The sequence below is a fragment of the Lissotriton vulgaris genome, chromosome 1_1 (genome assembly GCF_964263255.1).
Source record: "Lissotriton vulgaris chromosome 1_1, aLisVul1.2, whole genome shotgun sequence".
Lineage (NCBI taxonomy): Eukaryota > Metazoa > Chordata > Amphibia > Caudata > Salamandridae > Lissotriton > Lissotriton vulgaris.
In genome coordinates, this window is record NC_141685.1 from 2,049,459,541 (window position 1) to 2,049,484,722 (window position 25,182).

At 48.0% G+C, this 25,182-nt stretch overlaps 1 protein-coding gene across 3 annotated transcripts in view; it reads left to right on the forward strand.

Moving 5' to 3' along the window:
* Positions 1–25,182, forward strand: part of GYS2 (glycogen synthase 2) — a 610,704-nt gene that overhangs the window by 383,772 nt on the left and 201,750 nt on the right. For all 3 annotated transcript variants that reach the window (XM_086920470.1, XM_086920476.1, XM_086920482.1), the window contains one exon: positions 6,730–6,836. In XM_086920470.1, the coding sequence (XP_086776596.1) occupies positions 6,730–6,836 (107 nt within the window). The remainder of the gene's footprint in view (positions 1–6,729; positions 6,837–25,182) is intronic.

Sequence of the window (25,182 nt, forward strand, 5' to 3'; positions counted from 1 at the left end):
CAAGAACGCAATGCTCCTCCTGCCCGCCTGCCAATGCTCCGACCACTGCTCTGCACACCATTTTCCCTCCCAGTACAGACCGAATCCGCCGCCGCCCGCCGCATCCGAGTACATTGTAGCGTCCCACTCCCAGTCCTCCGCCGGCGCCATGGGTACACCATTGAACCGTTCCAGGAACGCCCGCCACATGCGCAGATCCTCCTTCATTCCCACCGAGAGGCGCACATGGTGATGAGGCAACGTCAAACCGGACAATGCCAAACCCAAACGCCGACAAAACGTTCGGCCCGCACGCACCACGCAGCAAGCAAAATTCAAATGCCCCAACAACACCTGCACCTCTCGCACCGTCACCTTCCTTTTTGACAACATTCCATCCATCAGAACCAGCATCGCTGACCTCTTGTCTTCCGGTAGGCGTGCTTCCATGGCGACCGAGTCGAGCTCGATACCGAGAAAGGACAACACCGTACTGGGACCGCACGTCTTCTCTGGTGCCAGGGGAACCCCAAATTCCCCAATCAACCCGGCCAAACCATCCAGCTGCCGCTGACAGTCCTCCGCACCGGGCCGTCCCACCAGGAAAAAGTCATCCAGATAGTGCGTCACTGACTACGAGCCGGTGCACCTGGAAAAAACCCACTGTAGGAATGAACTGAAACGCTCAAATAGCGCGCATGAAATGGAGCACCCCATCGGCAGCGCCTTGTCCACGAAGATGAGACCTTGGAACTGGATCCCCAGCAACTGGTGATCCGCCGGGTGCACCGGCAGGAGTCGGAACGCCGACTTGACATCGCATTTCGCCATCAGCGCACCCCGTTCTGCCGTTGCAACGAGCCTCCGCGCCACGTCCACCAACGAGTAAGTCACGGACGTCAAATCTGCCGAAATGTAGGCATTGACCGACTCCCCTTCCGGCCAAGACAAATGCTGTATCAGTCGGAACTGCCCCTCCTTCTTGGGCACCACCCCGATGGGGGAGATGATCAAGCCCGGCAACGGCGGTGCCGTGAAGTGGCCCGCCATCCGACCTTCTCTGACCTCTTTGAACAGTTTCTCCCTCACAATGCCCTTGTGCGCGTTCACTGACTTCAGATTGTCCGCCCAGCGGGCAATCCGGGGGCCCACGTACCCCAGCCTAAACCCCTCCCGGAAACCCCGACGCAGCACCGCAGCATCCTCCGCCCGTGGGTACACCGCCAGCCAGGGCTCCATCCGCTCGATCCTAACCGGCGTATGAGCCTTTGCACAGAGCCCCAGCTCCCCCCCTCTGCCCCCTCCCCTCCCCCCACCATCTCCCCCTCTGGCTGGCGTACCTCCTTGCACGGGCTGTTGCCCCGGCGGGCCCCCGAGCCCCCAGCAACGCAGCACTGGATGCCGTCGTCCGCACGACGAGCACTCATGCCGAAAGAGGCATGCCACCCGCCCGCAGGCTCCTCTATTAAAGTCCCAGCAGGCCCCGACTGTGACCTGGCTGGCAGAGTCTCCCTGTCCCACCCCCCCACGGGTGGGGCGGGCCGCAAAAGGGGGCGACGCCAGCGGCAAACCGCTTGCCGTGTAAATGGTGCGGCCAAACTTGGCCCCTCCCATTGTCTGTGGGTACAGATCCGAATCCAGCTCCCCCCATTATGCTTCCGGGTCCACCGCCATGCGCGCCCGGCATTCCTCGTCGTAGTGCGACCACGCATACCCGCGGTATGTTACCTGTGCCCTCCGGACCACGTCCATGTATTTGAACAGCGCGACGGACCGGTCCAGGAACTTCTCGCAATACACGCTCGCGTAAATGAGGAACGCCGCTGACCAGTTGTCTAGCGTCAGGGGCACCTTTGGGCGCCTAGCTAACTCCTGCTCCTCCTCCTTCGACCCCCTCCTTGGACGTCAACTCCCTGTGGAGAAGCTTCAAGATGTCAATGTACTCCCCCTTCCAGATCTTTTCCCTCGTTGCCGCCGAAAGGTGTGCCCCCAGCGGCTTGGTCAGCCCCATGTAAGGTAACTTACGCACCGGTACCACACAACTCTCCTTCCCTCCCCCTGCCGTCTCCTTCTCCCCCGCCGCTGCCGACCCGCCGCCCGCGCTCGACCCGTCTCCGCCCTGCACCGCGCTGTCCGTGCCCACTCCTGCGTCCTGCACATACCGTTCCCGCACCAGCCGCCATCCCTCTTCCCCATCGCCCCCCGTCCCCACTGAAACATGCACACAACGCCGCTTGCCACTCCCCGCGCCGTCACCTGTCTTACCTGGCGTCAAGGTCGGAGTCCTTGCTGGATCCCGCCGCCTAACCAGTGGAGCCGAGGGGGCCGTCACTCTGGGCGCTTCTTGCCTTGCTGGCACCTGTAATACACTGCTAACAACATTACAAGACCCCCCCTTCCTCCCGAATCTCTCCTTCCTCCTCCGACTCTCCGTCAGCCGGCTCCACCCCACCCCGGCCCCCCACTTGGGGTTCCAGCCGGCTCAAACCCGCTCTCTCACGACACACCCACATCAAATCCATCAAGTCCACACTGGCCCTCCTATCCTCCACACTCGCAGTCAAATCAGGAATATTCGCATCCATCCTCACTCCCCTACCCCCGGCGGCCGTAAAGACACTTCGGGGAGGGGCCGGTGGAGACGCATCCCGCCTCCATTCGCCGTGGTCATGATTGTGGTCCCTCGCTGGAGCTCGGCCGCCCGCACCAAACAGGTGGGTGGGAGCCGCATGCTGCTCCCCCGAGCGCCTCGCAAACAGCTACTGCCGAGGAAAAAAGGTGGAGTCCATCATGCCAGGGTGGAAACCCCCCCTTCTCCCCCCCACGCGCCGCCCCCTCCCCCACCCCCCATCCCATAGCCGCTCCCCTCCCCCATCCTGACGAATGACCTCCGCGCCGCGACGGGATCCCCCCGCTCCCCCCTCCCCCCACCTCCTCCACAAACTCCAGGGCCTGCTTCTTCCCTTTCAGCCCAGCCCGCTTGGCGCCTCCCTTCACCCTCCCACGCAGCGCTGCCTCTTTGCGCCGTCCTCCACCCTTCGCGCCCCCCGCCCCCCTCCCACCCCGCTGAGCCGGCCGCTGCAGCGCGCCGCTGTGGCCTTACCTTGAGGCCTTGCCTCGCTCAGCAACCGCAACGCCTCGGCCACTCGCGGATCAGAGCATTCCGCCATCGCGCCCACTAAGACACCGCCTGACACCAAAGGGGAAGACCACGCTCACCGCACGCCCCAGCTACCGTCCGCCACGCCGATCCACCAACGGCACCACGCAAACGCCCACAAACCGCCTGGCTAATCAATGAAAAGGACCACAAAACCCTGTTCCCATGATGCACTGGGCCAGGGACAGACTGATTTGCATACAGCCAGGTTCTGAGCTGGGATGGTGCAGTGAGATAAATAACGGTGATGGATCAAGCCCTGATCTTTGGACTGGGTAAGAGTGGTCTGCCTAATTCAGACACTCTGTTCATCACCACCCCCTTTTTCTGAATCATTTTTGACCACTATAGGTGTGGCAGGGTATACTCAGACATGAGTCCCTTTCTCACTGCACCATCAGGATTCAAGCAAGCCGGGCCGAAGAAGGCTGAAATGCCAGAAACCGGTCCCCGGTAGCTTGTCTCCTTTCTGGTGAAGAATTGGCTTGGTAGTTTAGTCTGCCCTGTTCCCATGATGCACTGGGCCAGGGACAGACTGATTTGCATACAGCCAGGTTCTGAGCTGGGATGGTGCAGTGAGATAAATAACGGTGATGGATCAAGCCCTGATCTTTGGACTGGGTAAGGGTGGTCTGCCTAATTCAGACACTCTGTTCATCACCACCGCCCTTTTCTGAATCATTTTTGGCCACTATAGGTGTGGCAGGGTATACTCAGACATGAGTCCCTTTCTCACTGCACCATCAGGATTCAAGCAAGCCGGGCCGAAGAAGGCTGAAATGCCAGAAACCGGTCCCCGGTAGCTTGTCTCCTTTCTGGTGAAGAATTGGCTTGGTAGTTTAGTCTGCCCTGTTCCCATGATGCACTGGGCCAGGGACAGACTGATTTGCATACAGCCAGGTTCTGAGCTGGGATGGTGCAGTGAGATAAATAACGGTGATGGATCAAGCCCTGATCTTTGGACTGGGTAAGGGTGGTCTGCCTAATTCAGACACTCTGTTCATCACCACCCCCTTTTCTGAATCACAAAACTAGCTACGGCCCTGGCTGCTGTGTCACTGCACCACAAACAGTGTGCAGTGACACAAAATGGCCGGTTAAATACTAAGCCAGCCCAAAACCAGCCCAAGAAGCCCAACCAGCCCACCCAGCCCAAATATCGCCAGCTACGGCGAGCCCCGGGTGTCAAGCTTCGTCCCCCCCCTCCCCTGGTGCCCCAAACTTCCCCGGGGGGGGAGAGCCTCCCGCTGGTCGGCCACCCCCCAAATCCCCATTTTCCAGGATACCAGAAAGTGTCTGGAAACCAAAATATTGTTCAAATGTTCCGTAAAATGCACACACAACAAGCTAAAGACCATTTGCAATACATTTGGCAGGCAAGGATCCAAAGGAGAACCTGACTGAATTTTACTTCTCTTTCTTCAGTAAAAGATATGAAACTGTCAAGGACATTAAGGGCCTAGTTAGCAACATAATGTGACGTAAACACTGCATATTTGAGCATTAAAGACTGTATGTGGTGGAGTGGATATGTTGATAAATGATAGAAGGGGCTAGCTCATGGATGCATATATGGCTTTCATTCCCATTATAGGTTTCTATGAGCTGGATGATAATGTTTCTAATAGATCAAAGAATCTATGGAATGTGTGGACTTTGAGCTAGGCTGAATTGGAGAAGTATGACTTGTCATAGTGGTTTTGCCATTTAAGGTCATTGATGTTTGTGCTAGACTTTGGTATGTGTCATCTAATTTTGGCATACACTCTGTCTAAATTTGGAACATCTCTCATAGCTTCCTGAAGATACCAGCTGGATAGAAAGATGGCTCATACTCAAGCCACCAGGCTGTACAACAGAGACCACACATGATCCGAATGCCTCTGGCTGAAACTGCATCTTTATCAGTTTGATAGGCCAGCATTTGCAGTTCGCCACACTTGTGGCTTTCTTCAAAGTGACAACAATGCAAAACAGAGTTACACAAACTGTGGGTCAGGTCGCGAGGCAGTTTTTGGTGGATCTCGAAATTCCAAGCAATAAATAAAGTTGTCCTTAAATTCTGTATTTATCTTGTCAATTTTATTGCGCTTTAAAGATAGAGATCATATAGAGATCAAATGAGAGACTATGCCTTCTGATAAATTGCTTTTTAACATGGGGATTGGTGTTTGCAAACTCCTTTCACTTTGCAGTCTGATAAAGAAAACTAAATTGAATAATGTGAGAATCTTGCTTGGGTACAGCGAGTGTGAAATGAAAGTCTGTAGGATGCCATTCATTTTGTAGCACACAATAAAATGTAAATACCTGTAAATAAACATTTCATATTCAGCCATTAGGAAAGTAAAAATGAAGCACATTTTGTTTTGTAATTCTGAAGTGGGATGAAGACAAAGGTTTTAATAGAATGAAACACATCAGGACACTTTACTTGGTGATGTACAAATAATATTTACTGAAATCCGATTTTCACACATTATCATTTGTGAATAGTATAATTTTAACAGTAAATCTGTAGATACATGCAAATTTAGTGGCCATTTTAATGATAAGTGTCCTGTCTGTAATGGCAGAGCGCCACCACACCATGCTTTAGTTACATTAAAAATATCACCCATCTCAGACCCATTAAAGCTAGCTGGGTCCCAAACGTTTGTCATTTTAAAAATTGGGTCCTGGTTCTAAAATGTTTGGCAACCACTTGAATAAAGTATTCTCTTTGAGACATATGGAAGTAGCCAAAATGGAGTTTCTATCTCATATTATTAATACTTTGGATGTCTTTATGTGTTATTACTGTGTCATGATTGAGGGCATTGACTTACCTTAATAGTATCTCATATAAGCATTTTTGCATCTCTGTAATGGGTAGGAATATGGAGGATCTAGAACTGAAGGTGGAGGTGAAAAGAGACTAGCTGAATAAAGCAATGAGTGATCTCAGGCACTCACCCTCTCAGTCATCTCCTGTTCTTCCCAAATGAAGCTGATGCACAGAGTAAGAGTTGATGAGAGTCTGAGAGGGGATACTTAGTCCCTTCTGTTCTGTCTCCCAACCCCGATTTCACGCCCTCTTCCAAACATTTTGCTAATAAAGAATAGTAAAAGAGAGGTGCGTGAGGGATAACAGACACAAAAATAATTTAGAACTCAAGAGACCCCTAGGCGAAAGTGACAAACGTGACAGAGCGATGGATGAGAGACTGTGTAAAGTACAGAAAGCCAGTGAAAGGTAGACACCGAGACAGAAATTGCTTAGAGACACCACCATCACCCAGTGAGGCAACTAAAGCAACATATTCTCCTGAACCCTTGCTATTTGCCACCTGCCAATGCTTCTACGAGTACTGCTGACTCACACAGTAGTAATGAGAGGGATCAGGCATAATTATATTAGTAACGTTATGAGAAGTAGCAAATTCGGTAATTGCTCTACCTTGATACACCCAAGTCACCTAAAATATTCAGTGCATACTGCTGTTTGCCATGATTTACTAATAATATAGCACAATGACCCAATCTAATTTTAAGTTCTGCAAAAAGTGTTTCCTGCTAATGTATTTTCTTTTGTTTCGTTCACCTTGCAGGTTCACAAAAGTGACGTCACTGTAGTCGTGTTTTTCATAATGCCAACAAAGACAAATAATTTCAATGTGGAGACTTTGAAGGGACAAGCAGTGCGAAAACAGCTGTGGTAAGAATAATTCTCTTTTTAGGAACTAGTAAATCGACATCGCACTCAAAAATAGAAAATTTGTTTTAAATATGCGAATCTGGTATGGTTTGTATGTAATAGATTGCTTTTCGATCCATGCAAATATAGAGTTAAATCGTGTCAAGGAGCTGTACATTTATAGTTAGTTTATATCATGAGTAATAAAGAAATACGAAATCTAGGTTGTGTAGAAAGGATAATTAAGTGTGAGCAAAAGCTTCCTGTGCTAATTATATTTATATATATATATATTGGGATTTCCTCTAAACTGAGTTCAACAGTTGGCACTGATCTTTTACATTAAGTGGCAGATTAACCAATTCCAAACGCCGAGTCAGTTTGTAACTTTCACTTACGTCATAAGACTGTAATTTTGTCACCATAAAGCATATTTGCATCCAAAACTGACTTTCCTTTTCTGTTTGGGACCATTTATCAGTGTCATTACAGAGGATCGCCTTGTGTGGCACGGTTATATTCATAGTGAAAGTCATATTAATTCTATGTCATTCGTTAGAATTAATGTTGAATACTATTAATATTTATCCTACATTTATTACATTTACCTTACATGTGTATCATAATACTACAATGTAAGTGGAATCAGTGATCCTTTTAAGAATACTGTTTAGAGTATGGAGCTATATTTATATATTTTTTTTCCAAATAAAAACGAAATTAGGAAAAATGACTTAAAACTGAAGGTTGAATGTAGCCATGGGAGCAGCTTGAACTAGAGGTGTTAGAACTGGGATTTCTGGTTGGCTAAGGCTTGTGCCAAAGCCAGGCAGAAACGACCATTCTAGTCAGGGCAAGGGAGGTACACGCCAAAGATAACCCCTGCTCACCGCCTTGGTAGCATGGCACGAGCAGTCAGGCTTATCCCGGAGGCAATGTGTAAAAGCATCTGCGCACACACACAGCAACAACATCCCAGGCATGCTACAAAAGGAACTCCACACAAGGTTATATAAAAATAGCCTTTGTATTCTCAAAACACATCAGATAGTAATCACACAATATACATTGTGCCAACTGGCACAGGCAATATTCACAAGGGATTATTTACACAGGACAGAGCCACGTGGTCCACTGTAAGGATCAACACTTAGCAGAAATTGGTACAAGTAAAAATAGATCATAAACCTACAACCAGAAGCCACTGGTAATCACTATACTCCACCTCAACCTGTAACATAACTTTACATTATGCATAGTCACAACAGGCGCAAATTACATCCTGCGCCAACCTCACAAGCATAAACACATTATGCAATCTCTCACAAGTCTAAACACATTAGACCCTACCTCCTAAGTATAACTCACATTAGGGGCATAAATCACGGTGAAGTACAATCTCACTAACGCAATCCTAAATAGGTAAAACAACCTCATAAGCCTAAACCATATCTAGAGGTATCAAACACAGGGTGCGTAAAACATACTAAATGCATTACATTTCTTCGCACCACATTTAGAGCACATCAATCACATTAGGGCCTTGTGCCCTATCCATATACCAGCCCCCTGGACAACTGGCCATCCAAGAAGGGGCTCAAATGCCCTGTGTCCAGAATGTCAGGGCGCGCTGCCAAGGCAGCGCCAGTCAGGGGTGCGCTATCTGCTCAAACCTAAATGTTGCAACTGCCCACTACTTGCTGGGCAGCTGAGCAGCTGAGAACAATAACCTGGGGCCTAAGTAATGCAGCCTGCACTAAGTGCTGCGCAGCTGTGCAGGCCAAGGTAGGGTGAAGGAGTGTGTCTCACTCCTAGATTCAAAAGGCAGGTCCCCCTAAAATAAAGAACCTAAACGGTGCAGCTGCCCACTACTTGCTGGGCAGCTGAGCAGCTGAGAACAATAACCTGGGGCCTAAGCAATGCAGCTGGCACTAAGTGCTGTGCAGCTGTGCAGGCCAAGGTAGGGCAAAGGAGTGCGTCTCACTCCTAGATTCAAAAGGCAGGTCCCCCTAAAATAAAGAACCTAAACGGTGCAGCTGCCCACTACTTTCGGGCAGCTGGGAGTCTTCACATGAGGCCTGGCACCACTGTGCCACTACTGTCCCTCTCAGGGACTCTCTCAATGCTGCAGAAACATGGGCACCACTGTGCCACACCACGGGGAAAAACATTGCCCTTAAACAAATGACTGTGCCATCTGGCTCTAAAATCAACACATGGGCTAGGAGCATTCTGACTCCATAAGCAACAATGCCACCAGGAGCACACTGGCTCCTTAAAAAATCATGCCCCTCATCGCAGCTGACCCCTGCCTACATGGGGCAGCTGAGAAAATGCCCTTCAGGGGCGGCATGGGCCCACGTGGGCCCTCGAAGCACATCTCGAAACGTTGGAGCCTTCTAGGCTCTAAGGGTAACTTTACAGGTGTCACCCCCGTTGGAGCAGCCCGCTGCCAGGAAGGGCTGCCCAGAATGCAGGCAGGACACGGTGCCTCGATCAGGCACCATCTATTGTGCACCCAGAGCGACCCCCACCCCTCATCGGCTGCTCTTCCCTGGCGGGGGGACTCCTCTTCACTTGGTGCGGCTTTTCTTCCAGAGGCGGCAGTATGCGGGGCTTGAAGGACTGGGTTCTTTAAGACCCAGCGGTGCCAGGGGACAACACCTGAAACCTTCGTGGGTAACCTGCTCCGGCGTACGAATGACAGAGACACGGGACACTTCCTTCGGCGTCAAAGATTCAAGGTTTATTTACTGCAGGGAAACACAGAAGTCACAGGAAGTACAACAAGTGTAGTTCGGGGAGACTGCTTCAAATTGGTTCTGTGGATCGCTCCTTTTATACACGATTCTCCCATAGGTTAACATGATACACAAAAGGTTACGACTTGGTTCCCACAATTATCCCCGAGAGGGGTCGTTTTTGGTCACTTTGATACATTCAAGGTCCGGAATATAAGTGCGGAAACATTTGGCGGTTCCCAACTGTAAAAACCCATCTTCCCATCATTAGTACATTCCAATCAGCAGTAAAACAGATCGAAGAAGGAACAAGAACAGGTGTGGAGGAAGATGGAGACAGTGGGGAGATTGGAAAGGGTGTAAAAGGGGAGGTATCGGGGAACGCGAGCTACAGGCATCAAAGGGACGTGCCTAATGAGATGCACGGCTGAGACAATAAACCGACACGGCAAGATGAGCCTCGAGCGGGGCCATCTGCCTTACAGTATCATCCCCCTCGTCATAAAGACACTTTCAAAGGACATGTGTTTTCCGCAGATATCTTGGGAATCCCAGGGTCGCGAAGCGGACAACGTCCGTTCGCTGGCTACTTGAGGGCAAGAAACAAAATGGATGCCGTATCTAAGATGGAACCCGTGGGTACAGATAAAAAACCCACGTAACAAACGAACGGTTTAAGTTATCACAGCGAAACTGCGCACACTTACTAAACTCGTCATTTGCGGTTCGTAGATACCAGACTCGACCATATTCGTACGAGTCGAAAACACCACTTACAGTTGCCACGGAACCTCAGACGCTCCTTTTGCCCTCATGTAGGCAAGCACTAGTCGGAATCATACTCAATATTCATCAGACGATCTAGATGTTGCTGTAACATAGCTCTGTCCAACTGAGTCCCCTTGGTAACAGGTGGCTGTCTCATACACGTTGTAGCACAGAGGCCACATAAGGCAGGACCACACTGCACACAAAGGCAACACACATGAACAGGAACGCCACAACAACTCCGATGATCATCAGAATCTTCCAACCCCAAGTCGACATCAGGCCCCAAAACCACCCAAGTAGCGTCCAATCCCCTACATCCACGTGTATGGATTCGGAGATTCTATGCAACTTTGAGATGGCTTGATAGACAGTCGGAGCGTTATCCGGAATGAAAATACAGCAGCTCGAATGGATCACCTTACATACCCCACCTCGATCTGCTAAAATCACGTCTAAAACCATACGGTTTTGTAACGTCATAAGTCTATCCGCCTGAAGTTCTGTGGTGATATTACCAAGGGCACTGGCAGTAATATTAGCTGTCGATTCTACCACTCGAGTCAACTGTCTCAGGTTCCTACTATTAACCATAGGCCCCCAAAACGGGAGGAAACCCTTGAAAAAGTCTCCTGCCTCTTGAGCGGCAGTATCTTCTTCGCTAATTGCGCCTCTCACAACTCTAGTTTTGTGATAATCTGCATCTACAGTGAACGTCGGAGGCAACAAATTTGCGATAAAGCATGCGCCCACAAAGTCGGAGGGCAACCATGCATACGCACGATCATGGCAGACAAAGTACGTACCCTTGGCAGCCAGAAACACAGGGGACGAGACCATAGGCAGAATGTAATTCTCGGAGCAAGCACTCTCTCCAAGTCGGGCTTTCGATCTTCGGCCACGACCCATTATACAAAAATTACCAATGTGGGGTACGACCCATATCGGAGGCGAGCTTTTAAGCTGTTTATCACTCGTGAGCGCACTATACTCGACCTTACTCAAGACCCTATAGGCTTGTACCTCTTCCTCTGGGATGAGCGACGGCTCATAGATATCTCTATCTAAATCTTCTATCGCTATGGACAAAGGCTTATAGTACGAGCCAAGGCCAAGGTAGGGAGAACGTGGCTCTCGACTGGGGTGAGAATCTAGTGCACTTCGAAACATTGTTTGGAATGCTCGAGCTGAACCCTGGGAACTATACGGTAAGACCAGATATGGAATTCCCTTATCTGTGGTATGTGGCATTAGTCCACACACCCAACAATTAGTAGTGTTTACCACTAACTGGTGCTGGTGAAGGAGCTGAATAAAGGAATTATTGCGGAATTCTGCACGTCTAGCCTGTTCATGTTCAGGTAAGATATGATATGAAAAGAATGAGGAGATGCAGTGGAGGTAAGTGTAGGGTCAGAAGTAGGAGTAGGTATGGCAGAAGGTAAGAAGTAAGACATCGTGTAATACACCCCACCTGCCAATAGTGCAGAAACAATCAGAAGCAGTACGAATATTTGAAACATAAAACATTTGGTACGACTAAGTTGTTGTAACTTGAACCTTTGCGCCTGAGCTTCTTCCAAGTCCATCAGCTTCGAAAACGCCATCCCCTATGACCGTCCGCAACGTTTCTTGACGCACTTTGTTCTGTGTAGCAGTAGTCAATCCCTAGGAGTTACCAGGAACCAACAGTCTTTAACCTAGTGTCAAGACCTGCTAACCAGAAGGAAGTACACGCGCGGCCCTACGGCCTTTATTCACAATGTATATGCAAAAAATGTCTCTCAGCTGTGGAAGCAAAAACACATATGGAACGAAACTCAATATATATATATATACAAAAATAATTACAATAATACGGGTGTTCGGACTGATCATGGAAAACGGGATAATGCAATTATCAAGGGGCAGAACGGGATTATTTTATTTGTCCTTAGTGCTGGAACGCAAAAAGTATCGAGTTTTCCCAGGACGTGTATGTTCATCAAACAAAGGATCCGATGAGGGAACAGAGTCCTGTTGATCAGCCGAATGTTCTGGTCTCGAGTCTTTTGATGACAAATGTTCAATAGTGTCTTTCTGCTGCACTGAGGATTCTCCGACAGGTTGTGCGTCGCTGAAAGGTACAAACGCCGGCAATCCTTCAGATTCAGATGAAGCAATGCCCCTCCTCACCCACGAGTCTGCCGGCAAAGGAATAGGAACTTTCTTTGTATGGGTGGCATGCACCCAATTTTTCCGGCCCTCTAAACGAACGGCAGTTCTCGTGGCAAGGAGGACCTGGTAGGGTCCAGTAAACCGGGGTTCCAAGTTCTTCTTGCGGGCGAAATTTCTGGTGACCACCCAGTCTCCGGGCTGGAGCTGGTGGCCTGGACCCTCCGTCTGCGTCGGCAATGCTTCGTAAACCTGTTGGTGAATTAACCTCAGTTTAGCAGTCAGATCATGAAGATAGTCAATCAACATTGGGTATTCAAGACTGGAGAACACACCCGGTCTAGGGACCCCCCACACATTCGCAGGACGACCGAACACTATTTCATAGGGGCTAAGCCCTACTCGGGAGTGTACGGTTGCCCTAGTTGATAACAAAGCTAAGGGTAAAGCATCAGGCCACGAAAGACCAGTCGTAGCCTGAATCTTCGCTAGTTTCAATTTAAGGGTGCCATTATACCCTTCAACCAAACCAGCTGACTGGGGATGATTGGCGCTATGGAATTTTTGATTAATTCCAAGGCCCTTACACACACTCTTCATCACACTCCCCACAAACTCACTTCCGTTATCCGACCATACAATCCGAGGCATTCCATACCGAGGAAAGTATTCCTTCAGTAGGATTTTCGCAGTAGACAAAGCAGTATTGTCTTTGAGGGGATAGGCTTCAATCCATCGGGAGAACGCGCAAACCACAACTAAAACGTATTTCAGGTTATTGCATCGCTCCATATGGATGAAGTCTAATTGGATCACCTCAAAGGGACATGAAGGGGGAGCAAAACTACCAGGAGGAGTTGGGGTTCCCTTACCAGGATTGTACAACATACATACCATACAATTCTTAACCAATCGTTCAGCACATTTCGTAATACCATCATTCTTCCACACAGGGGACAGCAACTTACAAATACCTTTCACGCTAATATGTGCTAACCCATGCGCCATTGTCACAACAGCCAGCACATACGCATCCGGTAGCATCCATCTCTTATGTTCCGACAAATCAACCCAACAACCATTCACATCCAACTTTCCCGTACTTTCTTTCCACTTCGTCTTTTCAGTCTCGGTGGCCTCATTCTGAATTGCTTTCACACTCTCGATAGTGTCCTCACACATACTCGATTCTGTAGGCCACCTAACCGAACTCATCACATACATTCTAGTGCTAAGATTCCGAGCAGTCTCCTTAGCAATCTCATCCGCAAAGGCATTACCACGACCAACATCATCCGTCACCTTACGATGCGCACTACATTTAACAATCGCTACCTGCTTAGGCAACGTAAGTGCATCCAAAAGATCATTCACGAGCTGTCCATGCTGAATCTTCGTACCATGCGATGTCATAAAACCTCTCTCTCTCCACAACCGTCCAAAACTATGGGCGACGCCAAAAGCATATTGGCTGTCGGTAAACACATTCACACGTTTCCCTTTCGCTAACACACACGCTCTAGTTAGAGCGATCAGCTCTGCAGCCTGGGCAGAGTTCTGATTCAATCTCGCAGTTTCCACAACAGTATTCAAAGTCACAACAGCATACGCAGTAGTCACATCACCATTCGGCAATTTAAAACATGAACCATCCACATACAACGTTCCGTCTGGATTTTCCAAAGGAGTGTTTTTAAGGTCCACTCGACCTTTTGTTTCCTCTTCAGTTCTCAAATAGCAGTCATGGACTGCTATTTCATCTGACTCTGTGCTAATGGGTAACAAAGTTGCCGGGTTCAGAACATTACAACGTTTTATCTGAATATGACTTGCCAACAGCGTCAATTCGTACCCAGACAACCTCGCACTCGTCAAGTGCTGAGTTTTCGTACGATTCAAAAGAGTATCGACTGCATGCGGAACCATCACCGTAAGCATATTATCCATGACCAATCCTGCTGATTGTCGGATGGACACCGCAGCTGCCGCTGTTGCTCTCAAACAACTCGGCAATGCTCTAGCTACCAGGTCCAAGGTCGAGGAAAAATATGCACATGGACGTTGCTTACCACCAAAAGGTTGTGTTAAGACACTCAAAGCACAACCTTCCCTCTCGTGAACATATAGTGTAAACGGCTTGCTATAGTCAGGAGTACCTAACACAGGAGCCGAACACAATGAGTCACGTAATTCAGAAAAACTTTTCTGACATTCGTCCGTCCATGGTAAAGGAGTTGAAACATCCTTGCACGTAAGAGCCACCAATGGTTTCGCTAGCAATGAAAAATTTGGAATCCATTGCCTGCAATACGACGTGATACCTAGAAAGGCACGCACATCTCTTTGGGTTGTTGGCACAGCCATTCGTGCAATTGCTGCAATTCTCTCTGGGGTCAACCGTCTTCCCTCCTTTGACAATAAGTGACCTAGATAGGTTACTTCTTGACAACAATATTGGAGTTTAGAAGGTGACACCTTGTGATGTAAGTCACAGAGATGTTGCAGCAACGACACCGTAGCAATTTTGCAAATGTCCTGAGTATCTGCAGCCACCAATAAGTCATCAACATATTGGATTAAGGCCGCACCAGCCGGCAACGAAAACGCATCCAGTTGACCCTTCAAGGCTTGGCTGTAAATCGATGGACTCTCACAGTAGCCCTGAGGAGCGCGTTTAAACCGGAAGCTGCGTCCACCAAGAGAGAAACCGAAAAGGTCTCTACTCTCTTCTGCAATTGGAATGCTGAAAAACGCATTCTTCAAATCGATCACCGAAAACCACGATGCAGAAGCTGGAATCAGAGTCAGTAGCGCCGTGATGTCAGGCACAACAGGAAACTGAGGAATCACAATTTTATTTACCTCCCGTAAATCGATAACAAAACGATAAACAGGTGGTTTCGAAGGATCAGTACGTTTTAGAATGGGCAGTACAGGGCTGTTGCACACGTTTCCCCGTGTTTCTTCAATAACGTCTTTCTCGATCAAATCATAAATGATCGCTAACAATGCTCGTTCACCATCAAGAGAGATACGATACTGGGGAATACGTGGCAACCGCACATTAGATTTCAACTGAACAACATAAGGGGAGATGTTAAGCAGGCCCACATCATTGGGACCTGTTGCCCACAAAGATGCAGGAAGAGAACTCAATTCCGGTGGAAGCTTATCGAGAGACAAGTACATAGGAGAGACAACCCTCTCTCCTAAAGTAAGCTTTACACCCGCAGGAGAACAATACAGAGTTGCATACAAACGTTTTAGCAAATCCAGGCCCAAAAGATTTTCACCACAACCCGTAGTCAAAATCAACGGAGCTTGAAGCTCACGAGGCCCAATTGTAAGGGGCAAAGGGCGTGAAACTGGATTGCTAACAGGGGCGCCAGAGAATCCAACGGAAACATTTGTCAAGCCAGACAAAGGTGCGCCAGGGAGTTTCGAATGCATTATGGAACTTTTCGCTGCACCAGTGTCCAACAGAAAAGGCTCAACGACGCCCGATGTAGCAACTGCGACGTAAGGCCCTCTCTGATCAACCGGAACTGATACCACTCCTTCTCCTTGTCTATGGCTGTCCTAGTAATTGCTGTCGTCAGGTCCCTGATCGACGTAATAATCATCTACGTTGTACTGCGCGGATCGTCCTTGCGACGATCCACGTTGATCAAAACAATTATCGGAATTTGATGAGTTATCCGAACGGTCATTTTGAACACCGCGACCTCTACCACGTGGTGCCTGCTGAGAACCACCACGACCTCCTCTAGATGAGTTACCACTGTTACGATCGTTTAAAACGGGACAGTTAAATTTTAAATGACCCTCTTGTCTACAATAGGCACACTGATTGTACCCTAACGAAGATCTTTGGGAAGAGGAGTCATTTCGAGGTTGTGACCTATTTGATTGCGACTGCGGTCTATTTTGCTGCGAAGCATTCTGATTCGAGCGCGGGGGATACGCCTGCTGTAACAACACTTTAGTTTTGAGTTCTTTCGTCTTCTTATCAGCGCGGTCGTTCTCCTCTTTTTCTCTGTTCTCATAATACTGTGCCGTAGCCAATATTTGAGCCGAGGTAGAAACGGCCCACGCACTCTCAGAATTTTTCAATTTATTGCTCAAATCGGGTAATAAGTTAGAGACAAATTTGTCCACGAACAACCGTTGACCACCCTCAGTGCTCATTTCCTGACCACTGTGATCGATGAATGCCTCCTCAAATCTCGTAAAGAAATCAGAGACACTCTCGTCCTTCTTCTGTTTACAAGCTGACAATTTATCCCAATTCACCCTCATAGCTGGCATAAGTGTTTTCATTAAGGTAATTATTCTCTGAGGGAGAGCAGTAATGAGTTGTTCAGGCTTAGCCCCGCCGACTTGTCGCGTATCGGCCGCAGTAAGAGTAGCCCAATCGCCACCTAAATCATTTGCGTGATCTTCGTGCCGAATCTTAGCCCATACCGGTTGAGGTACGACATTGCCGAACAACATATCGATATCGGCAAGATTCATTACCGTAGCGTCTACAAGCTGCGATAATTCTTTATAATACCCTGCAGGATTTTTGCGAGGGTCAGGCAAAGATTGCTTCACCTGTAACACTTCAGAGCGTTTCCATGGGAGATGTATCCATACTCTCTGGAAATATGGTAGAATAATGGGATTAGCATTAGGATCGCCTGGCATCCACACTGGTGGAACTTCCCGCATAGGGAACTGACCGGACGCATCCAACTGCCTCTCAACATCCTCAACAAACAAAGCTTGAGGTATAGGAGCAGGACGGAAAGATAACAACCGTTCAACAGCACGTCGAACATTAGTATTCACTATCAGTCCATTCAAGAACTGAAGCTGTAGATCAGACAAAGCGGTCAACACCTCTCGTCAGGTGCATCGGCCGATATCTGATCACGCAGTACCTTGCACATTTCTTCAAACACGTATCTTTGTGTCGGTTCATTGAATTGGCAGAACGTATCAAGTACAACACGTGGAGGATTTCTAAGAGGGTGCGTCATCCAACCCATCGCCATATTGTATAGCGAAGCACGCTCCCTGTTACCGGGAAGCTGACTACGTCTCTGAGGACCATCTGAACCAGCGGACCCAAAAACAGGTCCGAGAGAATGAAAAAAACTAGCCGCAACAGGAGAAGTACGACTACGAGTAGACGGAGAAGTATAGCACAAGGGACTAACAAGAGAAGAGGTAGGAACAGAAGAAGCAACAGGAGTAAGTAGAGCAGGAGCAGTAGCGGGAGCAGGAGGATGTGGATGGTAGCAACACCATCTCTCTGATTACGTTTAGTCTGTCTGATCTCTTTCTGTCGGGCTTCTTTGCGCCACAACCGAAAGGCATCAAACATGGCCGGCCTTGACTTTCTCTCAAACAATTTAGTCTCAAGATTATCTAAGATCGTTGTCTCAAAACTACCATGAGGTGGCCAACTAAGGGCACCATCTTTCTTTGTGTAACGGATCCAGTAATCATTAAAAGTAATCGGGCCTAGCCCGTGTTTGCTGTACAGCTCATAAGTGGGAGTTCCAACCGGAGGTATCGGACACGAGTCCTCCAGTCGGGAATCCGTACCACAACGTCTGAAACAACTAAACAAAGTACTGCGACCAGGCATCTTGCACACTAGCCGAGTTTCACAAACGTCAAGGGTTACGGGATTTACCAAGTCCCAGCAAAGAGCAAAAACCCTCGGTTTTTGGCGACCGCAGACGTCAAATATCACAACAAAGTACCAAGAACTTCAAATGCAATGGAACCATGCAACAACTAAGCAACCACAACCAAGAACTCTGGGAGCGACCCACAAATACTTAACTCAAAGATCGATGGCGTCACCAGGAAGGCCCGTCAATCGTCTCGCTATACCAAGGTCTACGCCAGGCGCCAAAACAGGTCTACAGTCAGGGCACCGGGACTTCAGGATTGAGCCCGTGAGGCTCTCGACGACTTCCTTTGGCTGCCGGGCCGTGCGCGGGACTTCCTCTGTGAAACCAGAAGTCCTGCACGCCGCCAGGCAGCTGGCTACCTGACTTTCTGTTTTCGCCACGGGCCGCGGAGGTGTCTCTTCGTGCAGGCATGAGGGGTAGGCACCCTCGAGAATGAAAATGAACAGCGGGGTTGGCACCCGCTGTACTTAAAATAAGAATAACACGGCCATCATGCAGGGTGGGCACCTGCTATAAAATTTAAATAGGACTCCGGGCAAAGTCGCGGGGTGGGCACCCGCGCAGATAAAGAATTGCATAAGCGGGGTGGCACCCGCAATAGGCAGACAGTGCAGGAAATCCCTACGCTGGGGGTTCCCTCTTACAGGGAAATACGTGCCATGCTCCCAGGCTAAAAATAAAGCGCTCATGAGGCGCTGGGGCAAGTAACACCCAGTCTAACAGGGTAACTGGAGAAAAAGGGGCCCAAGAAGTCCTGAACATCAAAGATGGAGCACAACAGCTCCCAGCAAAGAAAGGTCCTCCAAGCATCCAGGGGCTGGGCAGGGCCCAGGAAGGCAAGCCTTCCCCTGGGCCCCAGCAGCAGCACGCCCCTCGTAGATTCAAGTCAGGAACAAGAATCTTTGCATGGGGTCACAGCCCCTTCTTTTATACACAGATTTCCTTTGTACCAAAGGTGCAGGCAAGGGGTGAACCAGAAACAACTGGTTCTGGAGCACTTTGTTTTGCTCAGCCCCTCTCTCTATTCACAGGACAGGCCAGGGTCATCAGACACACCACAGGGGGTGGAGCCAGCATTGTGGAGGGAAGGCCCAGACCTATTCAGGTCCCAGGTGCAACTCCTCCCTGCCATCAACATACAGATCTCCCCATTCACCACCGGGCAGACCCATCCTGACTGCTGGACCCAGGCACACCAGCCAGCTCCAGCCATTCACAAGCCAGAAAGTCAATTCACATTCACTGCACAGACATGCTAACTTCTAAAAGTGTCACTTCTCCACTAGACATAATAAATCTATGCACATCCTCGTACAGCATTTAATCTCATGAGTTCGCACATACCAAACTCACCCCTGCACTCCCCACACATCAGGAACTACCATAGACACACATATCCCCATGCATTTCTATGGGAGTGCAGGCCACTCTCACCACACATACACAGAGAGCGCACACACTTTACACTGGACCACAGTGAAAAAGTGCGCAGAGGCCTAAAATTACCAACACCAGGTTACAGAAACAATCTAGGAAAATGCTAAAAGTTTTGGGGTGAACCTGCCAAAAGGGCCAAGCCAACAAGAGGTAATTACACTTAATTGCATGCAATCCGAATTCTTCATTTAGCACTGGATTGTAGCGCAAAATGTATCCTGGTGTTGTTTTTTTGACAAGAGGACACATTTTGCGCCAAAAAAAGTGCAATAAAAAAAACAAAAGCACCACAAACAACAGCCACTCACGTTTTGTTGTTTCTATGCCTGGTAAATGTTTACTGTGAGGTGGCACAAGGGCCTAATTTGGGGCATTTTGAGTAACAAGTTTAACGCCAAATTCCCTGAATTACTCACATTACTTCAGAACATTTTCAATTACCCCCTAGGCCTCATTCGAACCATTGAATAAAGCCTCTTTACCAGACTGTGCTCATTTACCCATGAATCTGACAGCACAGTGTTAGGCACTCAAGAGCCTGCTTTCGCAATGAATGCATAGCATTAATGTAAACAATACGCTTTCTTTCGAGATATTGGCTATGAGGCCAGTATTGTTTCACTGTTCTGCAAAGCAGTGCAAATGGCAAATAATAAAGCCAACTTCTCTGCACTGAAGAGGAATGATACCAGAACTATAGTGAGCTTTCGTTTCAGCTGTTTTTTCAATAGAATATACATATAAAAATAACATGCACAAAAAGCCATCTTCGCAGCCCTGATCTCTTGAATTGAACAGTATCAACAATAAGTTTATGGTTTCCAAGTTGATTTGGCAAGGGTAAAAGCATGTATTTTTTTTCGAGTTCATAAAGTTCCTTTCTTTTAGGGCTATTAATGTTATAGCATATGATGAGGTATCGAAAAAGACCTGATTGTTCACAAAAACATTATCCCATCTTTGAAAATGTTTCTTGCGATGCCTCTGATGATTTCATATGTTTCATTATTTACCTTTTGCCACCAATTAGAAAAGGTGGCTGGGTTTTCATCTTTTTATTTTTTTTGCTATTAATAATCTTGCATTTGCTATGGTGTAGAGAGTTAATAGCTCTGCATGAACACTCAGTAAAGTTGGGCTCAATTCACATCTTAATTTGTTTGATGTTATATTGCTTAGTCTTTGAAAGATGGAGATCCCAATGTCATTCACTTTTGAGCAAGTGACAAACATATGTGATGAATCAGCGGTCTGAGAAAGACATTGCAGCCATAGTTTAGGTACTTTCATTTAGTTGAGATAGCTGGCAATATCTGTGCCTTTATAACAAGTATTCTTCCAATAAACCGATCAACAAAGGGAGAGACAGGGTTCAAGGGCACTCTTAGTCCCCAATCAATAGATACAGAAACAAAGGAAGAGTGTCCAGCCTTCTGACCAACTACAGCTGGCCTCTATCTATACGTGCTATCTCGATCACACTCACGCCTTACTGACGGACACTCTTCCTTTGTTTCTGTTTCTTCCAATAAACAACTGCGTAATATTCCTCAAATATTTACAGGATATTTGAAAAATGTTACCGTGTTTGTTTTTAATAGAGTATACTTTCTGTATTTCTGATGTCGGCTGATATAAGCAAGTGATTTCCCTGACATCTACCCTGTCTCGATTTCCTTGGATTTAGTCTCTAGTGACTTCCTATTGTTCCTTATAATTTGAAGTGCTTCAACACTTCTGCATACGATTTCATTAGTATTATGAATAACAGCAGCATTGAGAAGCTGTGCGTTAATCTGTGGAATATTCCTCTAAACCATGGGTACTCACAAACTTTCTCTCAGGGGCCAAATATACAGTGTGGTTTGTGTCCGAGGGCCGCACCAGCGGGGGCGGGGTCAGTGGGGAAGGGGGCGGGGCTAGAGCAACAAAAAAAAAACGTGACCATGAGGTTGATCACAGGTCCCTGCAGCGGACGCCTTCGTCCACTGAGCCACCAGACCTGGCATACACAAATATGTGTATATATAAATAGATATCAAATACCAAATAACTCGCCGCAATAGATATATATATATCTCTCTCTCTCTCACTGACTCTGACTGTCTCACTCTCTCCCTCCCTCTCTCTCTCCCTCTGTCTCCCACCCTCTGTCTCCCACCCTCTGTCTCTCAGTCTGTCTCCCACCCTCTGCCTCCCACCCACCCTCTGCCTCTCTCCCACACTCTGCCTCTCTCCCTTTCTCTGCCTCTCTCCCTTTATCTGCCTCTCTCCCTTTCTCTGCCTGTCTCTCCCCTTCTCTGCCTGCCTCTCTCCTTTCTCTGCCTGCCTCTCTCCTTTCTCTGCCTGCCTCTCTCCTTTCTCTGCCTGCCTCTCCCTCCCTCTGTCTCCCTCCCTCGCCGCCTCAAAACCCCTTCCCTGTCGACCTCCAGTGCTCTATGTTGGCCCCAATGGTTGTGATGTCACTGAGCACCAGGCGGGGGGTTGCGTGGCTCTGGGTCTCAGTTGAATGGGCTTGTGTCCACTGCGCACCCTGGTCCCACCTGTTAGCTTGTTGGTCTAGTGGGGTTAGGTAGCAACCCCCTCCTCCTCACTCCTCAGGTTGCTGGTGTGGCCCCCTCCCATGCTTCACAGGTACGAGCAATGATGAATCACTGCTTTACAGGAGGGCACGCCACTGAGATGCAGAGAGCACTCGCGTCGGGCTGGGACATCCCCCGTATTTTATGCCTTCTTCTGTTGTAAGACGAGGAGGGATCCCGCTGCGCTTGCCGTCCAGATCCCCGGAGTGCACCCACGAGCTGAGCTCTCTGGCCAGGAACTGACCCGGCACCACCCTCCTCCCCAGCGGGCCCGCACTATCCTCTGTGCTCACTGGTCTTGGCGGGGGGCACCCGTAGAGCTCCGTATTCTCCCCTGACCTTCACTTCGTAGACAGCATCACGGAGCAGCATAGAGGACTGGGCCACCTCACCAGCCAGCATGCGTTTTGACACTTACCGGGCTATTGGATGCTGAAACTATGACATTTCACAATTCAAAACCCTACCTCTGACATTCCCGTTTTGAAAAATGAGCATGCTTTTCTCAAAGTGACTTTAACCGGGACTGGCAACTTTAATACATTTTATTTTTCATTGTCTGTTTTTAAAATATGCATAACTATGTACTTTTCTTACTCTTAACACTTTTTGAATATATTTCAGGAGCTAAGCATACCAGTGAGTCATACGATGTTTAGTTAAGAACTTGTAAATAAACACACATATACATTTTCTTTTCTTATGATAATATGTGATTGTTTTGGAGCATGTATTTTCATTTGTATTTTCACATGAGGTAGAGTGGTTTTCTGCCACTCAGAATATATTAATTATGACTGTGCCTTGTAGGTGCTGATTACGTGACCTGGGTTCATAGACACTGGTCATTTCAATGGAAAAAGTTTACGGCTTTAAGGGAGCAGGGGGTCTGCATGGATCTGCATCGTAGAGCCCCCAGACTTCTCAGGGCGATCTTCTCCCAAAGGACCCCTCCTACCGGCTGCCCTGGCTGAGGCAGCTTCCGGGACACACACAGCCGCACTCGAGAAATTAACAGGTCTTTAAAAGACCATTTGCATGTTAATGGGGCTTTGTTGGCATTTCACCTCTTCTTAGGCCCCTGCAGCTCGACTCAATCACTGGAAGCGCCCTGGCCCCGCAGCAGAGTCTTTCAGAGTCTCTCAGAGTTGCGCTGCTGAAACACTCAGTGTTTGCAGACACTCTAAACATTTTTTCCAAAAACACGGGTACAATGTCAGCAAGGTCCGCAGGCCGCAAAGGAAGGCTTGCCGGGCGACCACTGGCCCGCGGGCCGTACTATGAGTACCCATGCTCTAAACTAAAGTTCTTAACTCTCTCAGTTTCTCTTCCCCGCACAGTGAAGCTTTTGATTCTTGAGATAAAAATGCTTTTACAATTCCCATAATATATACGTTTTTAAGATGTCCAGTTCATCATAATTTAGGTACTGCCCATATTAAAGTTAGACTATTCTGATACTTCTTTCTTAAGGTGGTTAGTGAATTCTCTATTTAGAAGATCTCTGGGAAATGACAAGTTTTTCTTATCTATACAAGTATACAAAACAATGATGGATGGAATGCTTGAATTAATCTAAGCCACTGGTAATTACTCAAGTCTGCATCCCAGTCTATCGTTATTTTGCACACCTTGCCACCTCTTTGGACCCAGCCATATGAAAATCAGTTTTTACCCTACTACAATACTGACAGTCCAGCCCGAAATGCCAAGCCAGATCCTCTCTGAACCAAAATGCAAGTAACCCAGAAATTGATTGCTAGTTAGGCCTCATCATCCAGGTCTAGCTTTATTTCTTTGACACGGGACCCACGTCTGGGCATACCCGTCCCACTTAGGACAACACACTAAAGTATACCAAAAAGCGATTGATGGACTGCATGAATTAATCTCAGCACTGGTAATTACTCAGGGCTGCAGCCCACTCCATTGTTATTTTACGCCTCATGCCACCTCAATTTGGACGCAGCCATATGCAAATCAGTCTTGAACCTGCTCTAATGGGAACAGTCCACCGCAAACTGCCTTGCCTGGTCATCCCTGAATTAGAATACTAGCAGCCCAGGACCAGTTTTGCCTCAGATAGGGCTCATCAGCCAGGCATAGCTTGATTCTAAGGGCACAGTGTGCATGGGACCCTCAAATGGGCATACCAGTCCCACTTAGGGCAGCACATTAAAGAATACAACAAAGTGGTGGATGAAATACTTGAATTGGTCTCAACTACTGGTAATTACTCAAGCCCAGTCCACCATTATTTTGCACACAATGCCACCTAAGTTTGGACCAAGCCACATGAAAATCAGTCTTGAACCTGATCCAGTGGGAGCAGTGCAGCCCAAACTGACCAGTGAGGTCCTTCCTGAACTGGAATACAAGCAACCCAGAACCAGTTTTGCCTTAGTTAGGGCTCATCTTCCATGTTTAGCTTGAATCCACTGACAAAATGTGTGCAGGGCCCAGGTCTGGGCATACCTGTCCCACTTAGGGCAATACACTGAAGTATACAAAAAGTAATAGAGAAATGCTTGAATTGTTCTCAAAAGCTGGTAATTACTTGGTCCGTGTCCTTGTCTACCGTTATTTTGCACATAATGCCACCTAAGTTTGGACCATGCCAAATTTGAATCAGTCTCGACCTTGCTCCAGTGGGAACAGCCCAGCCCAAACAGCTGACCAGGTCCTCTCTGAGCCGGAATACAAGCAACCCAGTACTAAACGTACTGCAATACTCAGTTTGTCAATATGTCCCATGGTGTATGCTGTGGTGTCTAAAATTGTGCAGTACGGGATTGTGGTGGTAGTGTTTCTCAAGATGAGAAAACGTCCGCACATAAGAGCAATACAATTCTCTAAGCACGTATACGTGTAATATAAATTATATACAATTCTTAATGTGAGGTGCTCTGTTTTCCTGTCAAACACCCACCACCAGGAGTGTTAAATTAGCAAAAAAGGTTTTTGCTAATGTTAAGTTCCAAAGAAAGAACAGGCA